Raw genomic sequence first — 13,054 nt, forward strand, 5'->3', positions numbered from 1 at the left:
GGTAGCGAGTTCTACATTCTCATCACTCTCTGGGTGAAGAAGTTATTGCTGAATTCCCCATTGGATTTATTAGTGACTGTCTTATATTTATGCCCCCCCCTCCACCCCCCACCGCCCTAGTTCTGGTCTCACCCAGAACTGGAAACATCTTCTCGACATTTACCCTATCGAACCCTTTCATAATCTTAAAGGCCTCTATCAGTCTCCAGCATTTTCTGATTTCCATGCTTTGATATCCTTTTCACCAATCATGGGTTTTGATGCCGTGACACAGAGCAGCCACTCCGACTAGAGCCCATCCCGCCGACAGCATAAGAACATAAGAAATAGGAGCAGGAGTAGGCCATTTGGTCCCTCGAGCCTGCTCCGCCATTCAAATAAGATCATGGCTGATCTGATCTTGGCCTCAACTCCACTTCCCTGCCCGCTCCCCATAACCCTTGACTCCCCTATCATTCAAACATCTGTCTATCTCCACCTTAAATATATTCAATGACCCAGCCTCTACAGCTCTCTGGCATAAAGAATTTCAAAGATTCACAATCCTCAGCGAAGAAATTCCTCCTCATCTCAGTTTTAAATGGGCGACCATTTATTGTGAAACTATGCCCCCTAGTTCTAGATTCCCTCACGAGGGGAAACATCCTCTCTGCATCTACCCTGTCAAGCCCACTCAGAATCTTATACGTTTCAATAAGATCACCTCTCATTCTTCCAAACTCCTATAAATATAGGCCCAACCTGCTCAATCTTTCTTCATATGACAACCCCTTCATCTCAGGAATCAACCTCGCGAACCTTCTCTGAACTGTCTCCAATGCAAGTATATCCCTCCTTAAATAAGGAGACCAAAACTGTACGCAGTACTCCAGGTGTGGTCTCACCAATTCCGTGTACAGTTGTAGCAAGACTTTCCTATTTTTAACTGTGAAGACAGTTTTCTGCGGTGTGGAGTCCTGGATGGTGCCCAAACCCGTTTAGCTTCAGCACCATCAACTCGAGCAGAGAAAACTTTTATCCCAACCACCGCTGGCCGCGCGCCAATGTAGAGGTGAAACTCATCCAACCCACTGAATCCTTCGGCCCTCCTCTTAAAACAGGATCATTTGGGCTTGATGCCAAGAGCTGTTTTCGTAATTATAATTAATTATGAAAGGTTTTGTTGGAGTAGATAGGTAGAAACTGTTTCCACTGGCAGGAGGGTCGGTAACCAGAGAACACAGATTTAAAACAAGAGACAGAGGGGGAGATGAGGAAAATTATTTTTACGCAGAGAGTTGTTGTGATCTGAGATTCACTACCTAAAATGGCGGTGGAAGCAGATTCAATAGTAACTTTCAAAAGGGTCTTGGATATATAATTGAAGTGGAAAAATTTGCAGGGTGATGAGGAAAGAGTAGAGGCAGTGGGACTAATTGGTCAGCTCTTTCAAAAAGCACGATGGCCTCCTTCAGATCAGCTTATTGAATGGCGGAACAGGCTTGAGAGACCTTATAGCCTACTCCTATTTCTTATGTTCTTATGTATAAGGGCACTGGGGTTCCATTTGCAAGTAGCTGCAGTCCGCACGCAATTCCACCGGCGCATCGAGGCACCTTCTGCGTCATCCTCCACTAAGGACCCCAGTTCCATCAGTGGACTGGGACTCCCTAATGTCCTGTAAAGTGGCCAGGCATGTCACTCAGTCGTAAACCGTCCCGGGGCAGCTAGGGATGGGCAATAGACGCTGGCTTTCGAAAAAGAAAGTTAAAATAATAAAATCAGGGAGGGAAGGGGGGAGGGAGGGAGGGAGGAAGGGAGGAAGGAATGAAGGGAGGGAGGGAGGAAGGAAGGGAGGGAGGGAAAGACTCAGAATAAGGGGATGCCCATTTTAAAACTGAGATGAGGAGGAATTTCTTCTCTCAGAGGATTGTAAATCTGTGGAATTCTCTGCCCCAGAGAGCTGTGGAGGCTGGGTCATTGAATATATTTAAGGTAGAGATATGCAGATTTTTGAGTGATAAGGAGATAAGGGGTTATGGGGAGAGGGCAGGGAAGTGGAGTTGAATCCATGATCAGATCAGCCATGATCTTGTTGAATGGTGGAGCAGGCTCGAGGGGTCAAATAAGAACCTAAGAAATAGGAACAGGAGTAGGCCATGCGGTCCCTTGAGCCTGCTCCACCATTCAATAAGATCATGGCTGATCTGATCATGGACTCAGCTCCACTTTCCCGCCCGCTCCCCATAACCCCTTTAAGAAACTGTCTATTTCTGTCTTAAATTTATTCAATGTTCCAGCTTCCACAGCTCTCTGATGCAGTGAATTCCACAGATTTACAACCCTCTGATAGAAGAAATTTCTCCTCATCTCTGTTTTAAATGGGCGGCCCCTCATTCTAAGATCATGCCCTCTAGTTCTAGTCTCCACCATCAGTGGAAACATCTGCTCTGCATCCACCTTGTCAAGCCCCCTCATAATCTTATACGTTTCGATAAGATCACCTCTCATTCTTCTGAATTCCAATGAGTAGAGGCCCAACCTACTCAATCTTTCCTCATAAGTCAACCCCCTCATCTCCAAAATCAACCTAGTGAACCTTCTCTGAATTGCCTCCAAAGCAAGTATATCCTTTTGTAAATATGGAAACCAAAACTGCATGCAGTATGGCCTCACCAATACCCTGTATAGCTGTAGCAAAACCTCCCTGCTTTTATACTCCATCCCCTTTGCAATAAGGGCCAAGATTCCATTGGTCTTCCTGATCACTTGCTGTACCTGCATACTATCCTTTTGTGTTTCATGCACAAGTACCCCCAGGTCCCGCTGTACTGCAGCACTTTGCAATATTTCTCTATTTAAATTATAACTTGCTCTTTGATTTTTTCTGCCAAAGTGCATGACCTCACACTTTCCAACATTATACTCCATCTGCCAAATTTTTGCCCACTCACTTAGCCTGTCTATGTCCTTTTGCAGATTTCTTGTGTCCTCCTCACACATTGCTTTTCCTCCCAATTTTGTATCGTCAGCAAACTTGGCTACATTACACTCAGTCCCTTCTTCCAAGTGGTTAATATAGATTGTAAATAGTTGGAGTCCCAGCATTGATCCCTTCGGCACCCCACTAGTTACTGGTTGCCAACCAAAGAATGAACCATTTACCCCGCCTCTCTGTTTTCTCTTAGTTAGCCAATCCTCTATCCATGCTAATATATTACCCCCAACCCCGTGAACTTTTATCTTGAGCAGTAACCTTTTATGTGGCACTTCGGCAAATGCCTTCTGGAAGTCCAAATACGCCACATCCACTGGTTCCCCTTTATCCACCCTTTTCGTTACATCCTCCAAGAATTCCAGCAAATTTGTCAAACATGACTTCCCCTTCATAAATTCATGCTGACTCTGCCTGACCAAATTTTGCTTTTCCAAATGTCCTGCTACTGCTTCTTTAATAATGGACTCCAACATTTTCCCACTCCAACATGGTCTACTCCTATTTCTTGTGTTCTTGTGAAAGAAAGACTTGCATTTCTATTGTGCCTTTCATGATCACTGGATGTCTCAATGCACTTTACAACCAATGAAGTACTTTTGGAGTGTAGTCACTGTGGGGAACAAAGCAACCAACATGCGGATAGCAAGCTCCCACAAACAGCAATGTGATAATGACCAGATAGTCTGTTTTTTTTGATATGTTGATTGAGGGGCAAATATTGGACCCAGGACACCGAGGATAACTCCCATGCTCTTCTTTGAAATAGTGCCATGGGATACATCCACCTGAGAGAGCAGACCGGGCCTCGGTTTAACGTCTCATCCGAAAGATGGCACCTCTGACAGTGCAGCGCTCCCTCAGTACTGCACTGGGAGTGTCAGCCTAGATTTATGTGCTCAATCCCCTGAAGTGGGACTTGAACCTACAACCTCTGACTCTGACCCACTGAGACACGATAAGAAAAGAAACTTGTCCAAAAAAAAACACGATAGAGATTGGACAAGATTAACTTCAGACAAAACAAAACAGAAACCATTGCTAATCTTTGGTCAGAGTCAGAGTTTGCACAAGTTCAATAGATTACTGGATAGAACTGAAGAGAAAAACTAACCACAGAAAAGAGATTGGGCAAAACATAAATTTGTGACTTCAAACAGGAGCAGAATTCTACCCAGTTGTTGACTAACCACAGCACAGGACACCTGCACAGATTAAACACTCCACAAAGCCCGTATAACAGTCAATAATCACAGAAAACAACTCTTCAGCTGCCGTTATGGTTTCCATACCTAGTCTTTGTTGGCAGTGTAGGACTGGGCTTTGTTCTGGTGAGGAGTTTAAGGCTATTGCAGAGAGATGGGACGTTAAATCGCCCCTTTCCCCACACCCTAAAAAACAATTTCTTTGGCAATGCTTGGTTGTCAACATTTTTATAAATTATGCATTCATGGGATGTGGACGTCGCTGGCAAGGCCAGCATTTATCGCCCATCGCTAATTGGCTTTGAGAAGGTGGTGGTAAGCCATTTCAGAGGGCAGTTAAGAGTCAAATACATTGCTGTGGGTCTGGAGTCACATATAGGCCAGGCCGAGAAAGGGCGGAAAATTCCTTCCCTAAAGGACATTCGTGAACCAGATGGGTTTTTACGATAATCCGGTAGTTACATGGTATCCATTATTGAGACGAACTTTTTATTTCAGATTTAGTTACTGAATTTAAACTCCCCAGCTGTTGAAGTGGGATTTGAACTCATGTCTCCGGATTACTACGAACATAAGATAAGAACATAAGAATTAGGAGCAGGAGTAGGCCATTCGGCCCCTCGAGCCTGCTCCGCCATTTAACACGATCATGGCTGATCCGATCATGGACTCGGGTCCACTCCCTGCCTGCTGCCCATAACCCCTTATTCCCTTATCGGTTAACAAACTGTCTATCTCTGTCTTAAATTTATTCAATGTCCTGGCTTCTACAGCTCTCTGAAGCAGCGAATTCCACAGATTTACTACCCTCTGAGAGAAGAAATTCCTCTTCATCTCAGTTTTAAATGGGCAGCCCCTTATTCTAAGATTATGCCCCCTAGTTCTAGTCTCCCCCATCAATGGAAATATTCCTTGATTCCCTTAATATCTAAAAATCGATCACTCTCTATCTTGTATATACTCAAAGACTGAGCCTCCACAATCCTCTGGGGTAGAGAATGCCAAAGATTCACCACCCTCTGAGTGAAGAAATTTCTCCTCAGTCCTAAATGGCTGACCCCTTATTCTGAGACTGTGACCCCTGGTTCTAGACTCCCCAGCCAGGGGAATCAATGTCCCTGCATCTACCCTGTCAAGTCTTGAAAGTCCAGGCCTTTGAATTACGACAACAATACAAAAGCAAAATACTGCGGATAAATACAGAAAATGTTGGCAATCTCAGCGGGTCGGGTGGAGAGAAAGCAGAGTTAACGTTTCGGATCGACGACCCTTCCTCTGGATTACTAGTCCAGTAACATAACCACTATGCTACCGTACCTCGTATCATAGTCGCACCCTGGAGAGCTCTTAATTTTCCATTTGTGCATCAAGTATCTGCACCTGCCGTGGTTGGACGCATTCCTGGAGGGTTCTGTTGCAAGCCTGAGTTATGATTGGTTGCCCATCGTGAAATGAGTTGGCTCTACGCTGAGGTTGGTGCAACACCAGTGCACCAACAAGATGGTTGAGAGAGGAGACGTGCGCGTTGTCTCCACATTCTTTAGGCTCTCCTGGATTGCATGCAACTAACGAGAAGCGGGTAACAAGGTCAGTCACATCTGCTGTTCATTTCGAGAATCCCCCATGATTCTTCTCCCGAGTGTTGCTCGTTTCATTGTTCATTGCTGGAGACTCAAGGGCAGCCCTGGAGGGTTGGCTCCCCAAACCACATGTAGATCAGGAAGATCCCAGGTGGCGTTACATGCCGCCTTTTTACATGGTGCGTGCTGAGTTAACCCGTTATCACTCCCGTCCAGCTGTGTGCTCCCATCTAGCTGTGCGCTCCCATCTAGCTGTGCGCTCCCGTCCAGCTACTGCCTGCCCACAATTAGCAGGCCGGCTCGTGCTACAGCAGTGCTGCCCATAAATTAGTCACATCTAGATAATTGGAAATCCAGATTGGCTAATTGCATGTCTGATTAGTGAATAAAGAAAGAGTAATAAACACCGTTGCTGGTCCTGTGATCTCAGTACTCAAATTCGCTCAGCGTGTGCAAGTGAACGTTAACCTTTTAATGCGTTTGTTGGTAAAATGGTAAAATAGTAAAACAGGAAGCAGAGAGTGTGAGTGTTTCTGTGAGTGATTTACTTTCTGAATGGTGGAAGAAGTTTGTTCTGTGAATCTACAGCAACAACTTGCATTTTTATAGCACCTTTAATGTAGTAAAATGTTCTAAGATGCTACACAGGAGAGTTATCAGACAGAATTTGACACTGAGCCACATAAGGAGATATTAGGGCAGGTGACCAAAAGCTTGGTCGAAGTGGTAGGTTTTATGGAGCGTCTTAAAAGTGGAGAGCGAGGGAGAGAGATGGATTAGTTTAAGGAGGGAAATCGCTGATATTTCTTCACTCCTCCAATACTGGCCGCTTGCTCATCCTCTATTCTCATCGCACCACCATTAGCGGCCATGCCTTAAGCTCTGGAATTCCCTCCCTAAACCTCTCCGTCTCGCTAACTCTCCTCATTTAAGACGCTTCTTAAAACCTATTTCTTTGACCAAGCTTTCAGTCATCTCACCAATAAATCCAATCGGGAATTCAGAAGGAACTTCTTTACCCAGAGAGCGGTGAGAAGGTGGAACTCGCTACCGCAGGGAGTGGTTGAAGCGAATAGTATAGATGCATTTAAAAGGAAGCTGGATAAACACGCGATGGGGAAAGGAATAGACAGATTTGTTGAAGGACTGAGATGAGAAAAGACGGGAGGCTCGAGTGGAGGCATGGACTGTTGGGCCGAATGGGAGCTCGAGACATCTTACTACGTTAAAGACGCTGTATAAATGCAAGTTGTTATTGAATCTGCTTACACCACCCTATTCAGGCAGCATATTCCAGATCACAACAACTCGCTGTGTAAAATAAATTCTCATTTTCCCTCTGATTCTTTTGACGATTACTTTAACTCTGTGTCCTCTGGTTATCAACTCTCCCGACTCACTCTTTCCTTATTAGTGCTTAATCGTGTTGAAATATCTGCTACTTGTTATTTATAACCTTCATTTTTTTTTGAAATCGTGTACAAAAAAACAAATGGAAGTTCTAACTCAAGTCTGAAAGACGATATCGAGAGCGGGCAGGTACCTCTTGCCGTCGATGCACTTGACCTCGTTGACCTCTTCCCGTCTGCTCCTTTCGTGTCAGGTGCATTTCTCCCATTTAACTTCGTCACCTTCTGCACCGCGGCCGCTGGAATGGAGTGTCTGCCTGGCGACATATCATAGAACAGCAGACTGTTACACAAATGTAAGCCGTGGCTCAGTGGGTCGCACTCTCGCTCGCCTCTGAGTCAGAAGGTCGTGGGTTCAAGCCCCGCTCCAGAGACTTGAGCACAGACATCTAGGCTGACACACTCAGTGCTGCACTGTCAGAGGTACCGCCTTTCAATTCATCCTCCTGTTCGAATCACTCGGTGGTCTCACCCAGCCCTATTTCTGTAACCTCCTCCAGCCCTACAACCCTCTTGACATATCTGTGCTCCTCCAACTCAGGCCTCCTTGCACATCCCTGATTTTAATTGCTCATTGGTGGCCTTGCCTTCAGTTGCCTGGGCCCTAAACTCCGGCATTTCCTCCTTTAAGACTTTCCTTTAAACTTACTTGTTTGACCAAAGGTTTGGTCACCAAATTTTTGGTCTTGCTCCTTATGCGGCTCGGTGTCAATTTTTGTCTGATAACACTCCTGTGAAGTGCTTTGGGATGTCTCACTATGTTAAGGGCATTATATAAATGCAAGTTGTTGCTTTTCTGGGCTGTGCATTAAAATGGGGTCTATTAGTATCCAAAAAGGAACGAATTTTATATGTCACCTCTTGCTCCCCAACGCTCGATGGTCAGAGGTAGTTCAAGTTGTATTTTGATGCTCCCTGCAGTCTTGCTATATTAATGCAGGTTGTTCTTGTTGAGCCACCAATCATGCTGCAGTATTCTACCACCCTTCCCCTCCTAAAACCATGCCGTCCATCTTGCTCACTCTCACCATCGACCATCATTCTTTTTGGTTATGGTGCTGAACTCGACTCAACGTTAGATTTCTCACCCTTCTTTCAGGTTGACTTGCTAAAAGCCCCCAGCCATGACGGAATCGATATTAAGGCCGTGAAGGTTGGGCGAAAAAACCCAACCCGAGGTTAGTGAGGGAGGTGACCTCTAGCCTAGGTGCTTTACCTGCTCCACTGCTGCAACTTTGGAGGAAACACAGGAACAGGAGGAGCCCATTCAGCCCGTTCCACCATTCAACAACAACAACAACAACTTGTATTGGTATAGCGACTTTAAAGTAGTGAAACGTCTCAAGGCACTTCATAGGGGTATTATGTGATCACAATTTGACACCGAGCCACACAAGTAGACATTAGCGCAGGTAAGGGACGGTTTTAAGGAGCGTCTTGAAGGAGGAAAGAGAGGTAGTGAGGCAGAGAGATTTAGGCAGGGAGTTCCAGAGCTTGGGGCCTAGGCATCTGAAGGCACGGCCACCAATGGTGGAATGATTATAATCAGGGATGTCCAAGAGGGCAGCAGTAGAGGAGCGCAGACATCTCGGTGGGTTGTGAGGCTGGAGGAGGTTACAGAGATAGGGAGGGGCAAGGCCATGGAGGGATTTGAACACAAGGATGAGAATTTTGAAATCGAGGCGTTGCTTAACCGGGTGCCATTGTAGGTCCGCGAGCACAGGGATGGTGGGTGAACGGGTCTTTGTGCGAGTTAGGTCACTTTCAATGAGATCATGGCTGATCCACCTTGGCTCCATAGCCCATAATACCCTTGTCTAGCAAAAATCTATCGATCTCAGATTTAAAGTTATTGAGCACCAAACATCTACTGCTTTTTGTGAGAGCGGGTTCCACACTTCTACCATGCTTTGCGTGATGAAGTGTTTCCTAACTTCTCTCCTGAATGGCCTGGCTCTGATTGCAAGGTTGTCTCCCCTTGTCCTAGACTCCCCAAAACATTCTCCCTATCTACCCCATCAATTCCTTTCAAAATCCGAAAAGAAAACCTGAAATCCGCGCGCAAACAGAGGGATTTGCCTCGTTAAGGCAGAAAAGCGAGATAATTTCCCCCCCCGGCGTCGATGAAGATGGTTTGGGTTGGGGTGCAGGGCTGTGGTGCTCTCTTTCACGTCACTGCCACAGCACAAAAGACGTTTCTCAGCTATTGCTCGAACTAATGGGCAGGAGGCTGAGGGAAAGGAGGAGGGAGAATGGCAAGCAAAATAACATGGGCCAGGTACGCTAATGGACTATCGCACTGCAAATACCGAATTCCACATAAAGCATTGGATGGAAGGAGCCAATTCGGAACGTCGCTCCATTCCGGCTCTTCGCTAGCGCAATCCCAAACTAATCCCACTCTCACAGCTTTGGGTTTTCAAAAAACCCTGCTTGCAAAAAAACTAACGTGACCTTGAGTCACAGCAGAGAAGCAGAATTCCTCACCTCTTGAAAGTTGTGTTTTGTAAACTTATCCGCCACCGGCAGCAATTTCCCATAGCCCTGTATCAATCCCAAACTAATCCCACTGCCCCGCTCACTCCCCATAGCCCTGTATCAATCCCAAACTAATCCCACTGCCCCGCTCACGCCCCATAGCCCTGTATCAATCCCAAACTAATCCCACTGCACCGCTCACTCCCCATAGCCCTGTATCAATCCCAAACTAATCCCACTGCACCGCTCACTCCCCATAGCCCTGTATCAATCCCAAACTAATCCCACTGCCCCGCTCACTCCCCATAGCCCTGTATCAATCCCAAACTAATCCCACTGCCCCGCTCACTCCCCATAGCCCTGTATCAATCCCAAACTAATCCCACTGCCCCGCTCACGCCCCATAGCCCTGTATCAATCCCAAACTAATCCCACTGCACCGCTCACTCCCCATAGCCCTGTATCAATCCCAAATTAATCCCACTGCCCCGCTCACTCCCCATAGCCCTGTATCAATCCCAAACTAATCCCACTGCACCGCTCACTCCCCATAGCCCTGTATCAATCCCAAACTAATCCCACTGCCCCGCTCACTCCCCATAGCCCTGTATCAATCCCAAACTAATCCCACTGCCCCGCTCACTCCCCATAGCCCTGTATCAATCCCAAACTAATCCCACTGCCCCGCTCACGCCCCATAGCCCTGTATCAATCCCAAACTAATCCCACTGCACCGCTCACTCCCCATAGCCCTGTATCAATCCCAAATTAATCCCACTGCCCCGCTCACTCCCCATAGCCCTGTATCAATCCCAAACTAATCCCACTGCACCGCTCACTCCCCATAGCCCTGTATCAATCCCAAACTAATCCCACTGCACCGCTCACTCCCCATAGCCCTGTATCAATCCCAAATTAATCCCACTGCCCCGCTCACTCCCCATAGCCCTGTATCAATCCCAAACTAATCCCACTGCACCGCTCACTCCCCATAGCCCTGTATCAATCCCAAACTAATCCCACTGCACCGCTCATTCCCCATAACCCTGTATCAATCCCAAACTAATCCCACTGCACCGCTCATTCCCCATAGCCCTGTATCAATCCCAAACTAATCCCACTGCACCGCTCACTCCCCATAGCCCTGTATCAATCCCAAACTAATCCCACTGCACCGCTCATTCCCCATAGCCCTGTATCAATCCCAAACTAATCCCACTGCACCGCTCACTCCCCATAGCCCTGTATCTTCCCCTAATTTTCCCTTAAAGGTGCAATGGTCTTTGCCTCAACCACTGCCTGTGGCAAATCATTCCATGCTCCAACAATCCTCTGTTTAAAAAATTTCCCCTTAACCGCTCTGCTTAACATATTAGTGACCACACCCCCTGCCCCGCCATCACTGACTCCCCAACTAGAAATAAATAATCTTTCCTTACTCATTGATATAGCACCGTTAATATAGTAAAATGCCCCAAGGCACTTCACAGGAATGTTATAAGACACTAAAATAAATTTGACACTGAGCCAGATAAGTAGAAATTAGCGCAGGTGACCTAAAGCTTAAACATAGAAACATAGAAAATAGGTGTAGTAGGAGGCCATTCACCCTTTGAGCCTGCACCTCTATTCAATAAGATCATGGCTGATCATTCACCTCAGTACCCCTTTCCTGCTTTCTCTCCATACCCCTTGATCCCTTGAGCAGTAAGGGCCATATCTAACTCCCTCTTGAATACATCCAATGAACTGGTATCAACAACTCTCTGCGGCAGGGAATTCCACAGGTTAACAACTCTCTGAGTGAAGAAGTTTCTCCTCATCTCAGTCCTAAATGGCTTATCCATTATCCTTAGACTGTGTTCCCTGGTTCTGGACTTCCCCAACATCGGGAACATTCTTCATGCATCTAACCTGTCCAGTCCCGTCAGAATTTTATATGTTTCTATGAGATCCCCTCCCATCCTTCTAAACTCCAGTGAATAAAGGCCCAGTCGATCCAGTCTCTCCTCATATGTCAGTCCAGCCATCCCGGGAATCAGTCTGGTCAAAGAGGTAGGTTTTAAAGAGCATCTTGAAGGAGGAAAGAGAGCTAGAGAGGTGGAGAGATTCAGGCAAGGAGTTCCAGAGCTTGGGGCCCATGCAACAGAAGGCACGGCCACCAATGGTTGAGCGATTATAATCAGGGATGCTCAAAAGGACAGAATTAGAGGAGCGTAGACATCTCGGTGGGAGGGGGGGGGGGGGAGGGTTATGAGGCTGAAGGAGATTACAGAGATAGGGAGGGGCAAGGCCATGGAGGGATTTGTAAACACAGATGAGAATTTTGAAATCGAGGCGTGGCATAACTGGGTGCCAATGTAGGTCAGCGAGCACAGGGGTGATGGGTGAGCGGGACACAGTGCGAGTTAGAACACGGGGCAGCGAGCACAGGGGTGATGGGTGAGCGGGACACGGTGCGAGTTAGAACACGGGGCAGCAAGCACAGAGGTGATGGGTGAGCGGGACATGGTGCGAGTTAGAACACGGGGCAGCGAGCACAGAGGTGATGGGTGAGCGGGACACGGTGCGAGTTAGAGCACGGGGCAACGAGCACAGAGGTGATGGGTGAACGGGACACGGTGCGAGTTAGAACACGGGGCAGCGAGCACAGAGGTGATGGGTGAGCGGGACACGGTGCGGTTTAGAACACGGGGCAGCGAGCACAGAGGTGATGGGTGAGCGGGACACGGTGCGAGTTAGAGCACGGGGCAGCGAGCACAGAGGTGATGGGTGAACGGGACACGGTGCGAGTTAGAACACGGGGCAGCGAGCACAGAGGTGATGGGTGAGCGGGACACGGTGCGGTTTAGAACACGGGGCAGCGAGCACAGAGGTGATGGGTGAGCGGGACACGGTGCGAGTTAGAACACGGGGCAGCGAGCACAGAGGTGGTGGGTGAGCGGGACACGATGCGAGTTAGGGCACGGGCAGCCGAGTTTTGGATGATCTCAAGTTTACGTAGGGTATATCAAAACCTTTTGTCATTTAAGTGTTCTGGCCAACATTTATCCCTCAACCAATATCATTAAAACAGATTACCTGGTCATTTATCACGTTGTTGTTTGTGGGACCTTGCAAATGCAAATTGGCTGCCACATTTCCTACATTACAACCCTTCAGAAAAGATTGGCTCTACGTACTTCGTTGGGACGTCCTGCGGTCATGAAAAGGTGCTCGATAAATGCAAGTTACTTCTTTAAAAAGTGTCAGTAAATTGCTTAGCCTGCAATGCTCTAATGCAGATAATTCCAGCATGGGGACAGGAACTTTATAAATTGATATAAAAGTCACTAAAAACAAAGAATATGCCAATTTAGTTAGTGCCTTAATCACATTATTACCAACTGGCCACATAAGTTCACAGGA

The 13,054-nt window shown here is 47.0% G+C and overlaps 1 protein-coding gene across 5 annotated transcripts in view; it reads right to left on the reverse strand.

The window, feature by feature from the left end:
• Positions 1 to 13,054, reverse strand: part of LOC139279464 (carabin) — a 246,818-nt gene that overhangs the window by 15,745 nt on the left and 218,019 nt on the right. For 4 of the 5 annotated variants that reach the window (XM_070898596.1, XM_070898594.1, XM_070898593.1 and 1 more), the window contains one exon: positions 7,303 to 7,425. The exons of the other annotated variant lie outside the window; for it this stretch is intronic. In XM_070898596.1, coding sequence (XP_070754697.1) covers positions 7,303 to 7,425 — 123 coding nt within the window. The remainder of the gene's footprint in view (positions 1 to 7,302; positions 7,426 to 13,054) is intronic. 5 annotated transcript variants of the gene reach the window in all.

The sequence above is a fragment of the Pristiophorus japonicus genome, chromosome 14 (genome assembly GCF_044704955.1).
Source record: "Pristiophorus japonicus isolate sPriJap1 chromosome 14, sPriJap1.hap1, whole genome shotgun sequence".
NCBI lineage: Eukaryota > Metazoa > Chordata > Chondrichthyes > Pristiophoridae > Pristiophorus > Pristiophorus japonicus.